Source organism: Podarcis gaigeae (assembly GCF_964106915.1).
Source record: "Podarcis gaigeae genome assembly, chromosome: 13".
NCBI lineage: Eukaryota > Metazoa > Chordata > Lepidosauria > Squamata > Lacertidae > Podarcis > Podarcis gaigeae.
This window is the reverse complement of record NC_139689.1, coordinates 6,469,688-6,490,797: the sequence shown is the minus strand read 5'-3', so window position 1 is coordinate 6,490,797 and position 21,110 is coordinate 6,469,688. Positions and strand designations below refer to the sequence as shown.

The window sequence follows — 21,110 nt, the reverse complement described above, 5'->3', positions numbered from 1 at the left end:
GCCCTGAGATGTAGGAGTCTCATGTTCTGCTGACCTATCCCAGCTTTAAATAGTACCCCCCCTCTTACATCTAAAATAGATTTTCTCTTCTTGTATGCTACATGTTTGTTTAGATTTGTTTTAAATATAGTGCAGGGCAGGAAAGGAAACTGGTGTGTGAGGAGAAAATCTAGGCTCAGGTATATATTTTGTGCGCGTGAGCATGTGTCTTTAATAGGAGTTCCTAATTCTATGCTCTTCTACCACCTCACTGAGGACTAGATCCCTGTCAGCCCTCCATTTCCAGTGTTTCCACTGCACAGTGTGTATGCTCGAGTAGTTTCTGAGCATGTACAGAGTTCCATTTGCTTCCCAGTGAGCCAGACTTTCACCATTTTAATAAATGGTGGAAATGCCAGACCCAGAGCGATGCGCTCGGAAAACCACGTCAACCTGCTAAGAGTCTGCATGTAGATGTGTCTTAAAAGCTGACTTGGCTAAGTTGTACCAATTTCACACAATGCACACACAGCCTGTGGAACTCTGTGTACCAGGATGTTGTTCAGTGTTAGCATAATTGAGCTTTAAATTTTTTTTTATAAAAAAAAACAGCCCGCGATATACATTGTTTTAATGTTGGTGGCTGATGTTCCACAACCAGCCCCAAAAGCACAGTCCCTGCTGGTTCAAGACAGCTGTGTTGTTTATCATAAATCAAGCCTTCTCTCTCTCCGGCCAGGGAAAAAAGACTGGCCAAAAGTGGAAGGTCCTAGTGTGGCAATTTTAAGGCAGCTGATGCTCATTCACAAGTAGAGGGGGAAAGACAAGTCCCATACCATGACCAAAATAATAATAATAATAATTCTATTTTTTAAATGGCTGATTTGTTTTTCCTTCCTTGGCCGGTTGGATTATCTCAGGTCAGGAATTATACTCCCTGTCAGATGGTGATTGTGAGGACCATGGGGGTGCAGAAAACCCCCCTAAACTTCATAGAGGCGGGACAAACGCACTCCACAACCTCTCATTTTGAGTGTGGGCTAGTGGTCGGATCGGGCTGTGCCAAAGGGCCAGATAAACTGATTCAAAGCCCGCACCTTCCAGTCCTCCTCTCTGGGGCTAATCTACCTCACAGTGATCTTAAAATGAAAGCTGGAGACAGAAGAACCATGTTTGTAGCCCTGAACTCCTTGGGGGGTGTAGGTGTATTAAAAAGTCATTTTTTAAAAGAGTAAAATATATTCCCTGCTGGCATTCTTACACAGGATTTTAGGGGGGAGGCACCTTCCCGTTTCATGCAACCTCTAGGCATGTTCTGCGCCCCGCCCTCACTCCCTTTTAAGACATTGCATTAAATATATATGTATATTAGCCTAGCAAGCGTTGCCTGCACGGGCTGGCAGCATCTCAGGATTTCAATTGACGACTGAACTTCAGGGGTCCCGCTGCATTGCCCAGCTGATGCTCTCCCCGTCCAATAATAATAAAATTATAATAATATTACTATTTAATTCCCCCCCCCATCTGTGTGGCTTTCCCCAAAACGAGCCTCGCTGCCGGCTGAGTTTCTTTGAACCCCGGACGGAGATGCAACAGGCAGGAGGAGAAGCTGCCCCTGTTGAATGGCTGCCTGCCGGGCCCTCCCGCGCCTCCCCTTCCCGTAGTGGGAAGTCCCTGCCTCCTCCTCCTCCGCGCGGGTTGCATCTCCCCATTTCTCTTCTCTTCTCCTCCCCTTCCCTTTCATTTTCGCTTTGATGCATGACTTGCCCCGGCCGCTCCCAGCCTCCCGCGCCACTTTGCAACTTCGCCTCCCGGGGTTTTTTCGGGGTTCGGCCCTTCGCTGTTGCAACCCCAAAAGCCGCCACTCCGGTTTTGCGCAGCCTGAACCCGACGCCATGGCGACTTTGGAGGTTTCCCCGGAGTGCGAGGCAAAGGTAAAGTGGAATAAATTGGGGGGGGGGTCGTATTGGAGAGGCTGGTGTGTTTGTGGGGGGTCTCAATTTTAGGGGTGTGCTTTTTTAAAAAGGGGGGACTGCAAGAGCAGAGGCAGAATCTGCCCGGGGGAAGTATCCTTTCGCTTTTCAGAACGCGGCAGGCGGAAATCCAACAGGTGTCCCCCTCACTTTCGCTTTTTTTGCGGGGGAAGCCTGGGAAGGAAGGAAGTTCTTTGTTGGGGTTTCTAACCTGCCCATCTTAGGCAAAGGTACCTTTCCCCTGTCTAATGGAGACGGGGGGGGGGACTCTAGGGGGGTTGCCTGAAATGGGGAGTGCAGGGGGAGAGATTTGGGGGTACTTAAAATCCGAATTGGGAATGAGGTTTGAGTCCTGTCCCCGAACAACACACAGGACTGCAGCTTTGGAGGAAGGGGAAAGGTGGGATGGCACCCTGTTTTATTTGTTTTATTTTTAAAATATTTTTTAATTAGATTACCCACAATGAAAACACAAACCACAAAGCAAAATGATACACCAAAACAGGAAAGGGAAAAAAAAAGGAACAATAAACAGATAAACAATAACAACAAACTTAATTCTTCGCAAACCCAACCTTTTAAACATCTAGGTTGACTTCCTCAAATCCCTCCCTTCTGAGTTTCCTTTTAACAGCTTTCCAACATCATTATTGAACCAAAACAATTTCCAGTTATAGTCCATCTTGGTCGCTTTTCTGAACATTCTAAAGCCCATTTATTTAATTATAACTTCGTTTAATCCTAGGCCTGTTTGTTTCTTTCAAGGAATTTCTAATTTTTTATATTACAATATTGATTCAAATAGTCCTTAAATTTCCCAGGCACCCTGTTTTCTGCCTCGTCAGGCGGTAGACCAAGCGGTGAGGCCAACAGGTGCAGGGCGAGATCAGGTGATACTGCCCCAGAAGGCCTGGCGTGGGGCCCAGACGCGTCTGGCCATTGTCCTGACTCTGTACATTTTTTCGATCCATAGTTTCATTTTTTTCTCTTTTTCCGCTGTGCAGGTGAACTCCTTCAAGAAGGAGCTGTGTACCCAGGTAAGAGGCTCTCTTTCCCCCCCCCTTTACTATCCCCCCCAGCACCCCAAAACCCTGTGGCTTTTACTACAGAGGCACCCCCCAAAGCTTATTCCTTTAGGAAGGGGAATAGGGAAGGCTAAGCCAAACTGGATCTCTGTCCCAGAGCCTACCTCTCTGCTGACATGGTTGAACCCCTCACTTAGCCCCTGAGCACGTGCAGAGTGCAATTCCCACACGCTTGGGATTTTGGGGGCCACATTCCCGTTTCAAAGTGTGTAACCTCTAGGCTAGTTCTGAGCCCCGCTGCCATTGCTTTCATTTTACATTCCATTTTTAAAAAAATATTTTAAATTGATTTTCAGTGGTTTAACATAGAATTAAAGCAGAAGGAGGAGCTAAAACCATCTTTGGTACGTTTCGGTTTCCGAACGATTCTGTGTTTGATTTTGCCACAAAACTGCACAAGATTCTAGTCCCTTTCGAGTAAGCAGAGATCAGCCACCATAATACCGGATATAATAAGCTTTGCTGCTAAGATTTTAGGCCTCCACAGAGTGGAGCTGCTTCCTGTGACTTTGCATTTTATTTTATTTTGGACGGTTGTGCGAATGTGCATCTGTTTCCCTCCCCCCTTCTCTTTTAATCTGCCAGAGTTTTCATTCCACTTGTCCTCTGATATTTCTCTTGTTTAAGGCCTTTTTCTCACTCCCCCACAACCTCTATCTTCCCCAAGGCTGAAGAACTTGTTGCCAGACGCTTCCCAGAAAAGATTGTGGAGCTCAGTAATTTTCTCAAGGTAAAACCTTCCTTGCGGGTTTTGGAATACGGGCAGTGCGAGGGGGTTGCAAGTGGTTTTCTGCAGCCAGCATTTAAAAGAAAAATAGGAAATTGCTGGAGGTGAAGGGAATTGTTGCAAATGATCGGCTGAGATTTCCCCCCCAAGATTTGGTAGAACCAAATGGGATTTTGGACACTACAGAGTTGAACAGTTCTAAAATCTAAAGGGCTTGGATTGGAACAATGTGAGGGAAGACAAGAAAAAAAAAAATCAGAATGGTGTTCTATAATTTTATGAAGGGATCAGAACTAATATTTCGAACGGAGGAATGCTTGCTACTGAAAGGTTGGGCTTAAATTGACTCCGGCTTGCAATTCTAGACATGCTTTTGTTGTAAACAAAAAATGTCCTTTTCCCTTACGGGGTATCCAAGAGCCCATATAGAGTCCTTACATAGGTTCTCTATTGGTAGGAGAGAATAACAGAGGCCAACCAGAGAATATTGAGAAGCAAAGCAGCTAGTAAGCCTGATCTTTATTGATCTGTTGCAACAGGGTGCTCCCCTTACCCGTAGGAAAGGAGGAGGGACCCAGAAAAATGGCATGCAAGGCCTTATAAAGACTTTTGAAATTCCCACCCTGTAGATCAAGACCACCCCCAGAAACATCACACCTACATCACAGAAAAGGCGGTCTAAAACAGAAATTTGAATATTGTTTTTCTCCTGTAGTTGTTTATCTCCTGTCTGGCAGGTTACTTGATTGGATTGCTTGGGGAGCCCGGCCAGTCTTTTGTAGTGATAAATACTTATTTCCTGGGCCAGGTCACAGGCTCACACCCTATTCATATCTTAAATGTGTCCTTAAGACAGGATTTGTGAGGAAAGAGACAGTGGGGAGGTTTCCCACTTTGACCTTGCAGAGAAAACATTTGGTCAGTTTAGGAATCAAAATGGTTCCAGGTTGGCCTTCCTGTGCTGGTCTATGTATGTGCTTGGTTGGTACGCTTATGAACATTGCCATATATCTAAGACCATAAAATTCCTATCACACTTTTCCTGGGAGGAGGTCCTGAGGAACTCATTGGGACTTGACTTCTTGGTTGACCCACATAGGATTGGGGTACTAGACCTCATGAAGGAAGCTGCATGGGAAGAGAAGACCAGGAAAATGGCCTCCCTGCGTGAACTGCAGGTTCAAGCTGTGTAGCTCGGATGATTTTGGGTGAATTGGGGGTCAATTAGAAACGGTAGCCGGTTAAACCAGATCCCAAACGACAGATCTTCCTATTTGGATTCTGATTGGCAGGAAAAGTGGCGTGGATATCTAATAAAAAATAATAATAATATGTAGAATGTTGCCCTTGCTCTTTCCTTATCATGTTTCTGACACCTGACCTGTTTTTCCAGATATTTGGTGATGATGGCTTGCTGTTGACTGGTTGATTTCACAGCTGTTTTTCCCTTGGGGTTCTGTCTGAGGATTCCTTATGAATTCTATTAAATTACCGTATTTCCCCGACTATAAGACGCCCCCGTGTATAAGACGCCTCCTATTTTGGGGGACTCCAATTTAAGAAAATGGGGGGGAATCTATCCATGTATAAGACGCCCCAAATTTCAGACATTATTTTTTAGGGGGGGGACCAAGTCTTATACATGGAAAAATACGGTATATAAAGTCCTCCCTTTCTTTTATTTGTGAGGCTAAGGAACACCCCGCTCCAAGACTCGGATGTTGGGGTCAGCAACGAGAAGTGGGGATTTGCAAAGCCTGTTCCTTCATCTCTCTCTCTGTCTCCCCCCCCCCCCCAGTCCCCCGAACTGAATGTCTCGGACCTGATTTCGCTCCGCGTCGAGTTGGACATCCCTATCCCTGACCCCAAGAAAGACGAGGAGCGTCGCAAGCAGCGGGAGGTGAGTGGGGCAAGGGATTTGGGTCATAGGTGTCAACTGTCCCTTATTTGGCGGGAAGGTCCCTTAACCCAGCGCCGTGTCCCGCTGCTGTCCCTTATTGATGATGTCCCTTAAATTTCCCAGCTTTCAAAGGAAGCAGCTCCTCTCCCTCCCTCCCTCCCTGCCGGCCAGGGAGGAGGGAGGCTCCAACTGTGTTGCTCACCCAATAAGGAGTCTAAGAACGACTGGGGGGTGGAGCTTGCATGCCTTGTGCCGATCAAATCGGCCGCGTTGCCTGGGGACTCGCCTTTGCTCAGCGCTTCCCAGCGGAGAGGGGACGGTGGTTTTCCTTGCGGCATCCCCTTTGCCGGGTTGCTGCGCTGTGGGAACCACCGCTTGAGGCTTCGTTTGGCTGCTGGTTGGGCTTTCTGCCTTTGGCTCGGAGGGGCTCAGAAGTCGAACATACCTGTGTGCGGAAAATCCCTTATTTTGGCTGCTGATCCCTTATTCTGGAGGCTGTTGGTCCCTTATTTTCAAATCTGTAAGTTGACAGCTATGATTTCGGTTGGGGGTCTAGACCTCGAGATCGTGGGGCAGCAATAGATCAGATCTCGGCAAATCACAGATTCCCCCCGTTTCTGGTCCCACACGGAAGCTCTTTCTGTGTGTTGTATTTTTGCTGCCTTCGAAACCTACATGCCTCGAATCTTTGCCTCCCTGCCTTCGTTTTTCCAAACTCTCCCATTAAGGCTGCTCTCACAACGACCCTCTGAGGCGCATCAACCTCAATTCTTCATCTCCAGAGGTGGCGCCACTTTTCGCCCTAGTTTCCCACATCCAGATTTTATTTTTTGCGCAACTGTACTATCCCAGTTGAGAGGGCGGTTGTGGGTGGGTGACCTCAATATTACGCCTCTCATTTAATTTGTACCTTCCTCTCTTGCCCGGAGAGCTGGAAGGATCTGATCTTAACAGCTGCAATTCCTTCCTTCCTTGCTAAGCAGTTCTTTGAATTTAGTCCTCCCTGCCCAGGGGGCTGTGGGGATATTTATATCTCTGCCTTCCCCATTCCTTTTGTCACAAAGAGCATAATCTCTAGGTAGATCAACCATCCCTGTAATTACGTTTCTTTGGGTGTCTTTTAGTGTGTGTTAGTGAGATGCCCTTTGTTGGTGGGCTTAAATTAAGATTTTTTGCTTCTGCCAACTCTGTCGTTCTCTGTTCAGGCGATCCGAAAGGAAGTTATAATAATTTATTATAATAATAATTTATTATTTATACCCCGCCCATCTGGCTGGGCTTCCCCAGCCACTCTGGGCAGCTTTCAACAAAATACAGTGGTGCCCCGCAAGACGAACGCCTCGCAAGACGGAAAACCCGCTAGACGAAAGGGTTTTCCGTTTTGGAGGCGCTTCGCTAAACGAATTTCTCTATGGGGTTGCTTCGCAAGACGAAAAAAATCTTGCGAGTTCCCGCGGTTTCCCCCCGCTTTTTTTGGCCCTTTCCCTAAGCGCTAAGCCGCTTATTAGCTGATCCGCTGATAAGCCGCTTCTCAGCTGATCGCTAAAAGCCGCTAGACCGCTAATAGCGCTAATCCGCTAAGCTGTCAATGGGCTTGCTTCGCAAGACGAAAAAACCGCTAGACGAAGAGAATCGCGGAACGGATTCTTTTCGTCTTGCGAGGCACCACTGTATTAAAATACTGTAATGCATCAAACATTACAGTTGGGACGTGTTCTTGAGAGAGAGGGATATATTTCCTTTTCCCGTTTCCTTCTTCCGCCCAAGGAAATCAGTAAACTCTCAGGCGACAGGGAAACAGTTGTGGACTGGCGGGTGACGGGTTCAGATTCCGGTACCTGTGATGGGCTGGAGGAGGACCTTTTCTCTCCGTTCTGTTGCTAAAAAGAAGGAGGAAGTTCAGTTTCTGTGGCCACATTTGCACCATGCACTGTGGTATCACAGCCATGGCTTCCCCCAAAGCATTCTGGGAGTTGTAGTTTGTTAAGGGTGCTGAGCGACTCCTGTTTCCCACGCACAGCTGCAATTCCCAGTCCGTCGCTCTTCACAAGGAACTCTGGGAATTGTAGTTCTGTGAGGGGAATGGGGTGCGTGTCTTCTAACAGCGCTCAGCGCCCTTAGCAGACTACAACTCCCAGAATTCTTTGGGAGGGGAGCCATGACAGTTTGGTACAGCTCTTAACATGTCAACCTGCGACCTCTGGCATTTCCTACAAGGGCATGTGGCCTTCAGGCTGTAAAAAGTCACCCCTCTGTGCTGGGGTAGCTCAGTCGGTGCAGCGTGAGTCTCTTAACTTCGGGGTCACGGGTTCGAATCCTGTTTCGGGCAAAAGATTCCTACATTGCAGCGGGTTGGACTAGATGACCCTCGAGATCCCTTCCAATGCTTTGCGTACTGGTGGGTGGCTCTCTTTCTGCCTTCCCCTTGTGCATTTTGTGATCGCCTTCCTTTATTCCCGCGCAGAAAGAAGAGAAGGATTCCAAAAAGGAAGAGAAGGACTCAAAAAAATCGGAGGACGAGGATAAAGGTATGCAGGATTCCCTGTGACGTCTGGCAGGGAGACGTTTTGAAGCCTTTCCGTGGGAATGGGGAGCGAGAGGTGTCCCAGTGGGCGGCATTCTGCGATGTTTTACTAGCCAGGCCCCGTCCGCACAGTGCGTTTAAAGCAGTGTCGCCCCACTTTGAACAGCCGCAAAGGATTCTGGGAACTGTAATTTGTTCAGGGTGCCTAGGAGCCCCACCCCCCCCGTTCCCCTTCACAGAGGCGTTTAACGGTCAACCCACCTTCCCAGGGAACTCTGGGAAATAGCAGCTCTCTGAGGGAAATGTTTTTAAATTTATTTTATTCATTAAATTTGCTATTTTATCAAACAGAGGCGGTGGCCTTGGACAATAGGCCTCCGTTGAAAGATGAGGCTAACGATAAAAAAGAATGTTTATATCACAACAACAATCTTTATTACGGTCCAGAGCCCCTACAAATCATTACAAATCAATACACAGTTCATACAGCCTACCTCCAGGTTTATCAAGCATTTTGTTTAGAATATAGGGCTCATTTGTTCTTACAACCACCGATAAAAACTTTGCCACTGCTAACGTTCTAGCTTTTGTCCGGTCTTCCAGTAGGAACTTGACATTGTGAGCCTCTGATTTTCCCGGGAAAGGTACCAGCAAGGGTAGTATCAGTTCAGCCCTGGTTTGCTCATATTTTGCACAATGCAACAAAATATGATTTATGGAATCAATGTCTTGAGCACAATATTACAGTATAATGAGAAGGATGGGAAGAATGAACACTTTTATTGTGTAAATAATGTTATCTTGTCTTCTTTTTTATTTTGTATCTTTGTTATTTCTTTATTTTTTCCCTTTCCCTTTTTTATTACTTTATAAATTTTCTATTTACTACCCATTCTATTTACTAAATATTTCTATTTACTAATATTTACTATTTTCTTTTTCTTCATATGTAAAGTGATAGCACATAATGTTTGTATAGATATGTATATTTTTAATCAATAAAGAATAATAAGAAAGAGAGAAAGATGAGCCTAAGGAAAAATAACTGGATTGTATCCAAGTAAACCCATTGAAATGAATGGGCATGGCTGACGTAGGTTCATTCACTTCAGCGGAGAACTTGGTTGGCCACAAGCCACAGTTACCAGCTGAGTAGGCCAGTCCCTTTTAATCGAGGTTATTTTTTTAAAAAAAATGCAATTACTCATGGCTGGCAGCCATCTTGGAAGAGCTCTGCCCACCTCCCATTTCTTTTTTACACAAAGGAAAATGCCTCTTCTGCCACTGCTTGAGAGAGGAGGCTTATTTCTATGCTTTCTTCTAAGATGGCGGCCGTTGGCATATGTGCCAAGCGCCACTTTGAGGGTGTGATGCCTCTGACGTTCTCCTCCTGTTCCTCCTTCTCCCCCCAGCGCCTCCCTGCGGTCCAGTTTGCCACAATGAGAAGATCACCGCCCTGCTGAACCGCGTGAAGCCCGAAATCCAGGGCACGAAGGAGAAGCTGAACTTGGTGAGGGGTCCGGAGGAAACGGGTCTCATGCTCGCCCCTTTGCACAACCAGACGTGCTGACCTAGCGCCCTGCTCAGTGTTGGAAGGGACCCCCAAGGGTCATCCAGCCTAATAATAATAATAATAATTCTTAAGTTGTAGGTGAACATATCAGACGACACAGCAATTCTTCAAACAGCTCTTGTTTATTCACAGGCCAGAACAGAACTGAACTGAAGGGTTCAGCCAGCCAGCTTATATAGAGCTACATTAGAACGCAACAGTAACCATTTTCTGTAACTATCCAATCACTTTCGATCCCTTATTTGCATATGTGGACCTGAACTATCTACAGTATCCCCCTGCTGGCCCAGGGTGAGAACTTCAGTACATAATAATAATAATAATAATAATAATAATAATAATAATAATTTTTATTTATACCCCGCCCTCCCCAGCCCAGGTCGGGCTCAGGGTGGCTAACAAGCAATAATAAAAACAAGATGAATGATTACAACTTAAAAACAAGATTAAAATACAACATTAAAATATTGAAACATTAAAATATTAAAATGCAGCCTCATCACAGGAGGAGAAAGGAAAAAGAAAAAAAGGAAGAGGGGGAGGGAATCCAATTGATTCCAAGCCAAAGGCCAGGCGGAACAACTCTGTCTTGCAGGCCCTGTGGAAAGAAATCAGATCCTGCAGGGCCCTGGTCTCATGAGGCAGAGCGTTCCACCAGGCTGGAGCCAGTGTTGAAAAGGCCCTGGCTCTGGTTGAGGCTAATCTGACTTCCTTAGGGCCCAGGACCACTAGGGTGTTGTTATTTATGGACCTTGAGGCTCTCCGTGGGGCAGACCGGGAGAGGCGGTCCCGTAGGTACGAGGGTCCTAGGCCGTGAAGGGCTTTAAAGGTCAAAAGCAGCACCTTAAACCTTAATAATAATAATAATAATAATAATAATAATAATAATAATAAAATAATTAAGAGTCTCTGGACTATGCAGAATTAGACAAATTAACAAGGAAGGATTCGAAACCTGCGGGATCAGAGATTCTTAGAGGACTGGAGTAAATATATGAACTATTTGAAAAGTAGCTGTGATGAACAGGCTACACTAGTAGGTCTGCCAGAAGTTTGGTAAGGTGGATTATCTGAAAGACTATGAAAAAAATGATCAGTTAAGGACAATTAAATGCAATATAGAAATTAAAAACGCAGAATAAGTGATAAAGAACGAAAAATCATCAAGGTGTTGACGGAAGTCTAAAACATTGTATAAGATGAGAAGATATGTTGTATGACTGTTGGAATTGATGTGGTAAAAAATTAATAAAAATGTATATATATAAAAAGAGAGATTAAGAGTCTCGTTCTCTCTTCCCTCCCTCTCTCCCCAGATCTCGCTGTGGCTACAACTCCTGGTCCCGCGCATTGAGGACGGCAATAATTTCGGGGTTGCAGTCCAGGTGAGTTTTGGCCCACAGGTCTCCCAGCTCTCCCTGAACACCTTTTCTGTGTGTGTGTGTGTGTGTGTGTTTGTTGACAGTGTTGAAACATGAAGGAAAGGACTGCCAGGGTACCAATAATATAATTATGATGATGCTTCGGAAGACCAGTTTCTGGAAACTGCAGAAGAGGAGAGCGTTCTTGTTTTCGGGTCCTACTTATGGGTCTCACAGAACGGGAATCTGTTTGGCTGCTGTGAGAACAGGATGTTCTTACGTTTGTGTGGCGTAGCGGACTTTTCTCGGCCCAAATGGGATGTTACCTCTAGCCATAGCTGTCAACTTACAGATTTGAAAATAAGGGACCAGCAGCCTCGAAAATAAGGGATCAGCAGCCAAAATAAGGGGTTTTCTGGGCTCAGTTATGTTCAACTTTTGAGCCCCTCTGAGCCAAAGGCAGAAAGCCCAGCCAGCAGCCAAATGAAGCCTCAAGCGGTGGCTCCCACAGCGCGGCAACCCGGCAAAGGGGATGCAGCAAGAAAAACCACCGTCACCTCTCCGCTGGGAAGCGCTGAGCAAAGGCGAGTCCCCAGGCAACGCGGCCGATTTGATTGGCACAAGGCATGCAAGCTCCACCCCCAGTGGTTCTTAGATTCCTTATTGGGTGAGCAACGCAGCCAAGCAACACAGTTGGAGCCTCCCTCCTCCCTGGCCGGCAGGGAGGGAGGGAGAGGAGCTGCTTCCTTTGAAAGCCGGGAAATTTAAGGGACAGCAGCAGGACACGGCGGTGGGATAAGGGAGTTTCCCGCCAAATAAGGGACGGTTGACAGCTATGCCTCTAGCACATCTTGCAACTCCTCAGTGTTACACGGCCAGGTCTTAGTTTTAGTATAGGCACACTGGTGTACAGTGGTACCTCGGGTTAAGTACTTAATTCATTTCGGAGGTCCGTTCTTAACCTGAAACTGTTCTTAACCTGAAGCACCACTTTAGCTAATGGGGGCCTCCTGCTGCTGCTGCGCTGCCGGAGCACGATTTCTGTTCTCATCCTGAAGCAAAGTTCTTAACCTGAAGCACTATTTCTGGGTTAGCGGAGTCTGTAAGCTGAAGGATATGTAACCTGAAGGGTATGTAACCCGAGGTACCACTGTATAGCTATGGAACGGGGTTTTTGGTGGCAGACCTCAGCAGTGCCGCCCCAAATTATTTAATAATAATAATAATAATCAATTTTATTTATACCCCGCCCTCCCCAGCCAAGACCAGGCTCAGGGCGGCTAACACCAAATATAAAAGCAATTGGTTGAAATACAGCTTAAAAAACAAGATTAAAATACAATGTTAAAATGCAGCCTCATTTCTGTGGAAACTCAATCCCTCTAAACCAGAGGAGTGGAGGGATTTGGGGCCCTTGACTGCATTGAGCCATGGGGCTCTTTTTGACACACCTGATTCATTCCTTGAGTAAGTCCAGAAAAAGAGAGGGCACGAAAGAGACCCTGCCGTCCTTCAGCTCTGCTTCTACCCACCACTGGCTCTGACTCTACCTGCTAGGCAGTACAGCCCCCAAATGATTTTCCTTCATAGGAAAAAAATGATCCAACTCATCTTCTGCACTATCAAGAGAGCTGGCATTTGGTGCACCACGTACCCCAAGAGATCAGTGGGAGAATCTGAAAGCAGTGGTGTGTGCCACCGAGCATGTGCAGAGTGCATTGCCCTCCTCGTCCGTTAACCAGTGTGGTGTAGTGGTTAAGAGCAGTAGATTCGTAATCTGGGGAACCGGGTTTGATTCCCCGCTCCTCCACATGCAGCTGCTGGGTGACCTTGGGCCAGTCACACTTCTGTGAAGTCTCTCAGCCCCACTCATCTCACAGAGTGCTTGTTGTGGGGGAGGAAGGGAAAGGAGAATGTTAGCCGCTTTGAGACTCCTTCGGGGAGTGATAAAGCGGGATATCAAATCCAAACTCTTCTTCTTCTTAACTGCAGCTACACCCGGGATTAAGAAGAGCCCCTTTGCTAGCAGAGATATCACATAGACAGTCAATCTGTTTGGGGCCCAGAAATTATTCTTGTTCAGCCAAGACTTCCTCGCCATGTTTCACGTTCCCTTTTCCTTGGACCCTGTCATCGCACTGGGGACTTCCTGCGTTATAACCCTCGTCTTTCTCTCCTCTTCCAGGAAAAAGTGTACGAACTGCTGACCTCGGCTCGGACAAAGCTGGAAACTTTCCAGACTCAGATTGCCAAGTGAGTCTGAAATCGGAGGCAGAGCACTTCCAACTTCCCCTTTTCCCTATATTTGGTTTAAAAGGGGGGAAAATACGGAGGAAGAGGGAAATTCGGTGAATTTTCTCCTCGCTCAATCCACACAACAACCCAGCGAGGTAGACTGAGAGGCTGTGACTGGCCCAAGTTCACCCCGTGAGAGCCAGTGTGGTGAAGTGGTTAAGAGCGGTAGTCTCGTAATCTGGGGAACCGGGTTCGAGTCTCTGCTCCTCCACATGCAGCTGCTGGGTGACCTTGGGTCAGTCACACTTCTCTGAAGTCGCTCAGCCCCACTCACCTTACAGAGTGTTTGTTGTGGGGGAGGAAGGGAAAGGAGAATGTTAGCCGCTTTGAGACTCCTTAAAGGGAGTGAAAGGCGGGATATCAAATCCAAACTCTTCTTCTTGATGGCTGAGTGGGGATTCGAACCCTGGTCTCCCAGGTCCTGGTCAGACACTCTAACCCAGGCTTCCTCAACCTTGGCCCTCCAGATGTTTTGGGCCTACAACTCCCATGATCCCTAGCTAGCAGGACCAGCGGTCAGGGATGATGGGGATTGTAGTCTCTAAACATCTGGAGGGCTGAGGTTGAGGAAGCCTGCTCGAACCACAACCCCACACGGGCTGCTGGTGCTTGTCTGAAGTTTAGGACTACAAGTTCCATCAGCCTTGTCCAGTAGCCTAGGACAAGGAAGGCAAGAATACAACGTACCTTCATCCACACGGTCGCAAAATTCACAGCTGCAGAACATTCTTAACGCTTTTTAAAAATGCTTTTAAAACAAGGGTAGACGATACGATACGATAATCTTTATTGTCATTGTCCCATACAGAACAACAAAATTGAAAAAATCTACACCAGACATTCAAAAACCAACAAGCCTGCTATCCCAGCCTGGTTAGCCCCCTAAAAACTCTGATACTCCATAATTAAATACAATATACTCCCACAAAGACTACCTTACACTGCGTTTAAAACCAAAATCGCATTTGGGTTGAACCTGCTTCTCAGGCGGCTAGTCCTAGTCTTTATAACCCTGTACCTTCTTCCAGAAGGCAGAAGCTGAAAGAGATCATTTCCGGGGTGCGCACTATCCTGCGCTGTCTCTGCAGCTTTCTTATGGCACCTGGAAGCATAGATTTGATCCAAGGTGGGAAGAGTGCACCCAATTATTCTCTCCGCAGTCTTTACAGCCCTGGATGGCATTGTATTTTCCCTGAACGTGCAGCTCCCAAAACCACACACAGAGACCATAAGACCATAGAATGTTGTACTTCCTATATGTTTCAGGCTGAAACTCCCCTCACATCCTAGACCTGAGAGGGACTGATTTATTTCTTTATTATCAGCAAGGGGACAGATTGATTCCCCTAGGAGGAAAGGTTACATACAGCATTTGGGGTCTTTTTCAAGTTTAAGGAATATGCAAGTAAGAGATGTTTTGTAAGATTGTGCATGGGATACAAAAAGTAGATAGGGGGGAAATTCCCTCCCCCCTCAATATGGCTAGAAATCTTGGACAGCCAATCAAGCTGAGTGTTGGAAGTTTGTGGGCAGATTAAAGAAAGGACTTATTCACGCAGGCTGTAGTTAAACAGCGGAACTCCCTCCCACAAGAACCAACGGTGGCTGCCAAAATGGATGGCTTAAAAAGGGGATTGGACAAATTGATGGATCCACCAGGTTCTCATTAGCTTCTTATTGAACAGCATTTATATACTGCTCGGTTGCAGTAAAACCTCTGAGCGTATTGTAATAAATAATAAGATTATCAATTGAAAACAGGCCACACAGGTCAGCGGCCTGGGCCAGCTAAAGAGGCTCACTGAGGGAACTCATTTTACTGCTGAGTTGAGGCAAGTTGGTTTCCTCCTTCCCTCCCCCATCTGATGAATGGAGCGGCACTTCAGAAGAAACTAATTCCTCTTCCACGCAGCTTAAGCTCCCTGACCCGAGATCCAAAGATTGCACAGGTCCCTCCCAGGTGAATCAGGTCCTCTAAGCAACAGCCGGTCCTTAAGGAGGTGCTTGTGGACAGGAGAAGAGGAGGCAACTCTTTCCATCTCACACACAGGGCTTCACAAAGGGCGAAAATCCATCCTTTTGCAAGTTACCGTATTTTTCGCTCTATAAGACGCACCTAGTTTTTGGGAGGAGGAAAACAAGAAAAAAAGTATTCTGAATCTCAGAAGCCAGAACAGCAAGAGGGATCGCTGCGCAGTGAAAGCAGCAATCCCTCTTGCTGTTCTGGCTTCTGGGATAGCTGCGCAGCCTGCATTCGCTCCATAAGACGCACACACATTTCCCCTTACTTTTTTGGAGGGAAAAAGTGAGTCTTATAGAGCAAAAAATACAGTATTTTACGGTACCCTGTGTGTGTGTGTGTGTGTGTGTGTGTGTGTGTGTGTGTGTGTTGTGATGAGGAAAGCTTCACCTGTTGGATTTCTGCCTGCCCTCCCGGAAGACGGGGAAGCCGTGCCGGAAAACGAGGCAGCATCTTGGCTGCTCTTGCCGGGCCTAAAACGCTGACCTTGCTTTCCTATGTATAAAATGTCCGAAATGTTCAGATGAAGCCGCCTTCATCTGATTGCCGGGGTCTTACTCAGAGACCTTTCCCGTCTCCTGATGTTCCTTTCAACTGGAGATGTTGAGGACTGAATTGGGAGCCATCTTCCCTGCTCCTAGTTTGCAGTTTGTTAAGGCTGCTGGGAATTGTAGTGCTCCAAGGGCTACACTATAGTTCCCAGGTGCTGGTGGTTGGGGGGTGGCGAGAGATTGTGATTTAAATGTAGGGTGTATTGGATTGCTAATTGCTGTGGAGCTGAGCGGCTTCCTAGCAGTTGGGCAGAGAAAGCAAAGGTGAACTCAGCCTGTAAATGTGGGAGCGGCCGAGAACTCGCACTGTGGACTTTGCATGGATGCCCTAAATTGGTTGGTTGCTCAGCAGGCGTGTGGGCGAGCACAAACGATGGAGAGCGTGGATGCAAACACACCCAGAACTCGTTAATTCAAAATCTAGGTCACAGTGCTGCGGACAATCCTTGCAATGCATAATTGAGGTTTTTCCCGTTTTTGAGACCCGAGAAGCAACAGAAATCTTTCAGTGCTCCCTAGCGTGCCGACTTGAAAAGTTTAATTGAAAGTTCCCACCTGTTTGGCTTTCCACCACCCTCCCTAACTTTCTCTCCTCCCCCAAGCCTTTTCACGGGTGCCACCCCCCTCTCACACACACCGGGAGCTGTGCGCTGTCACCACCGCAGGGAAACAGGTGTTTCGAATCATGGGTTTTTGGGAAAAGGTGCTGTGATGGATAATTGCACCCAAGTTGGTGGTGGTGGGTTTTGGTCAGTCCATTTGCGTTTCTTGTCCTGGGGAGTGGGTTTTCTTTTGACACGTACATGTTAATTTTGAGTGAGTATAATTTTTTCACCCCCAAAAAAGTCCTGATTACTGTCTCCCCGCCATTCTTTGTTACCTTTAAAAAGGAAATGATGAATTTCCCTTGTGTGCCCTTTCTCTGCAAATTCTCTTCGTTCCATCTGCCGATTTAGCATAGCAAATTGAAAAGCAGTGGTTTTGCCTTGGGGAGGCAAGGTTGTCCTGAGTCAGTGATTTTAGGAGATTGATAGCATATGACCTAGAAAGGCCTGAGGATCAGGACGGGGAGGACTTAAAGGAGACCTGAAAAGTGATCCGGGCTTCAGGGCAGGGAAGGTGACCTGTGAAATTTGGCCTCTCGTGCAGTTCGTCAGTTCTGGGGTGGGGGGGGGGTGGAGATTTCCTACCGCACTCATAAGGCAGTAAATTGAAATTTACTACAATCGGTGAATCGAAAGCCACCGTTAACTGCCGAACAAAAGGGGGTGACTCTTTCTGCATCTTTGGAGCACAAAACTAAAGCAACCATAGTTCACAGCAAGTGGGGGGGGGGGATAAGGTTTTGGGCCGCTGACCAGATCCAGATCCAGTTCTCTCCTGGGTCAGCACTGCAAGCAACAGTGTGGAGGATTACACAGGTCAAGGGTGTGTGATTGGGTCTCTCCTCTGCTACAGACCCCCAACAGGTAAAGGGACCCCTGACCATTAGGTCCAGTTGTGTCTGACTCTGGGGTTGCGGCGCTCATCTCGCTTTATTGGCCGAGGGAGCCGGCGTGCAACCTCCGGGTCATGTGGCCAGCAGGACTAAGCCGCTTCTGGCGAACCAGAGCAGCGCACGGAAACGCCGTTTACCTTCCCGCCGGAGTGGTACCTATTTATCTACTTGCACTTTGACATGCTTTCGAACTGCTAGGTTGGCAGGAGCAGGGACCGAGCAATGGGAGCTCACCCCGTGGCAGGGATTCAAACCGCTGACCTTCTGATCGGCGAGTCCTAGGCTCTGCGGTTTAACCCACAGCGCCACCCGCATACCTGACCCCCCCATAGCTGTCCCCCAAACTCCCCAGAGTGTTCAGGTGATCTGAGCGCAGGGCCACGAACGCAGTCTCAACCGCAAGAGCCTCTCCATTTGCTTCCTATCTTGCAACAGCCTGCCAAATACCTAAAGGTCATAGAATCACGGAGGGAAGGGGGACCCTGGGGTTCATCTAGTCCAACCCCCTGCAATGCAGGAATCTCATTAAAGCATCCAGGATGGGGGACCAAACTCTGCTGAAAAGCCTCGAAGGAAGGAGAATCCACCATTTTCCAAGTGAGTCATGTTTAGCCTGGAGAAGAGGAGCTTAAGGGGTGATATGATAGCCATGTTCAAATATATAAAAGGATGTCACATAGAGGAGGGAGAAAGGTTGTTTTCTGCTGCTCCAGAGAAGCGGACACGGAGCAACGGTTCCAAACTACAAGAAAGAAGATTCCACCTAAACATTAGGAAGAACTTCCTGACAGTAAGAGCTGTTTGACAGTGGAATTTGCTGCCAAGGAGTGTGGTGGAGTCTCCTTCTTTGGAGGTCCTTAAGCAGAGGCTTGATGACCATATGTCAGGAGTGCTCTGATGGTGTTTCCTGCTTGGCAGGGGGTTGGACTCGATGGCCCTTGTGGTCTCTTCCAACTCTAGAATTCTATGATTCTAAGTCTGTTCCACTGTTGGAACGGCTCTTACTGTCAGAAAGTTCTTCCAGATGTTGAGTCAGAATCTCCTTCGTTGTCACTTGAGAGCCAGTGTGGTGTAGTGGTTAAGAGCAGTAGTCTCGTAATCTGGGGAACCGGGTTCGCTTCCCCGCTCCTCCACTTGCAGCTGCTGGGTGATCTTGGGCCAGTCACACTTCTCTGAAGTCTCTCAGCCTCGCTCACCTCACAGAGTGTTTGTTGTGGGGGAGGAAGGGAAAGGAGAATGTGAACCGCTTTTAGACTCCTTAGGGTAGTGATAAAGCGGGATATCAAATCCAAACTCTTCTTCTTCTTCTTCTTCTTTGTTCTGCCCGGACACTGAGGTCCAGTGCTAAGGGCCTTCTGGCGGTTCCCTCGCTTCGAGAAGCCAAGTTACAGGGAACCAGGCAGAGGGCCTTCTCGGTAGTGGCACCCGCCCTGTGGAACACCCTCCCACCAGATGTCAAAGAGAAAAATAACTACCAAAGTTTAGAAGACGTCTAAAGGCAGCCCTGTTTAGGGAAGCTTTTAATGTTTAATAGGTTATTGTATTTTAGTGCTTTGTTGGAAGCCGCCCAGAGTGGCTGGGGAAACCCAGCCCGATGGGCGGGGTATAAATAATAAATTATTATTATTATTATTGTTATTATTATTATTGACATTGGTTTTGGTCCTAGCCTCGAGAGAGGAGACCTTAATGATCTGTATCAACTCATTCCTGCTCTGCCTCATTTCTGTTTCCCAGGTATTACTCTGAACGGGGCGACGCAGTGTCAAAGGCAGCCAAAAGTCCACACGTGGTAAGTTCCTTCCTGCCTTAGTCATGTGGCGGGAACAGCTCAAGGGTTATGTAATGCAGGAAGAGGCCGTTGGGATCCGACCAATGCCCCATCTAGTCCAGCCTCGTGTCCTCACAGTAGCCTGCGAGAGACACTCGGGCAGAACCTGAGCACGAGAGCACCCTCTCCCTCCCTCGCTACTGGTATTCGGGAACATTCTCTCGCGTTGACTTTCCCTCCTGTCACTCGCAGGGCGACTACCGCCAACTTGTACACGAAATCGACGAGGCGGAATATGCCGAAATCCGATACATGATCAACGAGCTGAGAAACATCTATGTGAGTGGTGGCGCTGCGGGGCTATGGGGCAAAGGGGAGCATCTGTGTTGCTGCTGGGCTTTTTGCTATCCGTATCCAAGGAATAAGCAGAGCAATGATGCACAGGAACGTGAATGTGCAACACTCGAATCATTGTGTTGTACAGGCTGACTCACGATAGGTGAGTAGGCACCAGCTAGCCTGCTCTCCACGTAACCTGTCTCCATCGAAAAGTCTGAGCAGGCTTCAGCATAAATAGTTCCAGCCCCCTTCTTGTGCTCATCTCCCATGGTAAAAAGGTAAAGGGACCCCTGACCATTAGGTCCAGTCGTGGCCGACTCTGGGGTTGCGGCGCTCATCTCGCTTTATTGGCTGAGGGAGCCGGCGTACAGCTTCCGGGTCATGTGGCCAGCAGGACTAAGCCACTTCTGGTGAACCAGAGCAGCGCACGGAAACGCCGTTTACCTTCCTGCCAGAGCGGTACCTATTTATCTACTTGCACTTTGACGTGCTTTCGAACTGCTAGGTTGACAGGAACAGGGACCAAACAACGGGAGCTCACCCCGTCGCGGGGATTCGAACCACCGACCTTCTGATTGGCAAGTCCTAGGTTCTGTGGTTTAACCCACAGCGCCACCCGCGTCCCATGGACTGTACCACAAATGACATTTCTTTAAAAAGACAGGCGCATCCCGTGACTCTTGAGTTCCAGAGGTTAACGGCACCTCCGATGAAGTTGTGCTCCTGTTTGCTCCGTGTTAAGGTTTTGCAGTGGCTAACTTTTGAGTTAATTGTAATTTGAGTCTAGCGTTTTATTTACAAACACGGAATTGCAATACAGTGGGCCCTCTAGTTATGTACCGCTCTGGATACGTAACTTTCGGGTTACGAACGTGGCAAACCCAGAAGTGAATAGTTCTGGGTTTCGCCATGTGCGCATGCAGAAGCGCTCAATTGTGCCATGCGCAGAAGCGGCACCTCTGCCTACAGACTTTTCAGGTTGCGGATGGACCCCCGAAACAAATTTAATTCATATCCAGAGGGTCCACTGTGTAGCAAATTCCTGTTACGCTTGCTTTCCTGGATCCAGAGAATATGCTAGCATGGAAGAGGTTTTTGGGTGGGTGTGCTCAAATGTCTACCTCCTCCTCAGCTTCATATAGCTGCTCCTTAGTTTTACACACCTCATGCGGCTGAAGTAGGCCATTCGCCCCCCACCCCCAAATACTAGGTTTCAAAATATCTCTCTTTCTTCCTAGGCTGTGGTCTACGACATCACCCTGAAGAACTACGAGAAGATTAAGAAGCCTCGCGATGACAACAAAGGAATGATCTACTAAGCCAACTCACCAGGATCAGGCTGGATGAAGAAAAAACAACTCCTTTCGCCAAGAACAGCCTTGATTTCACACAAGCTGTTCTGGGTTTGTTGTTGGTTTTTTAAATGCTCTAATAAATGATATCCAGTTATCTGGAACTTCCTGCCCACCAGCTTCATTCACTTTCGAAATAAAGAGGTTTTTAAATTTGACAAG

General features: G+C 47.5%; 1 protein-coding gene across 1 annotated transcript; it reads left to right on the top strand.

Moving 5' to 3' along the window:
- Positions 1-1,541: 1,541 nt before the first annotated feature.
- Positions 1,542-21,109, top strand: PSME1 (proteasome activator subunit 1). Its single transcript, XM_083707141.1, has 11 exons — positions 1,542-1,913; positions 2,957-2,989; positions 3,705-3,767; positions 5,563-5,664; positions 8,129-8,192; positions 9,601-9,698; positions 11,078-11,146; positions 13,308-13,375; positions 19,224-19,278; positions 19,510-19,596; positions 20,835-21,109. The coding sequence occupies exons 1-11, from the start codon at positions 1,734-1,736 to the stop codon at positions 20,913-20,915; spliced, it is 900 nt and encodes a 299-aa protein (XP_083563267.1). The 5' UTR covers positions 1,542-1,733; the 3' UTR covers positions 20,916-21,109.
- The last annotated feature ends 1 nt before the right edge of the window (position 21,110 follows it).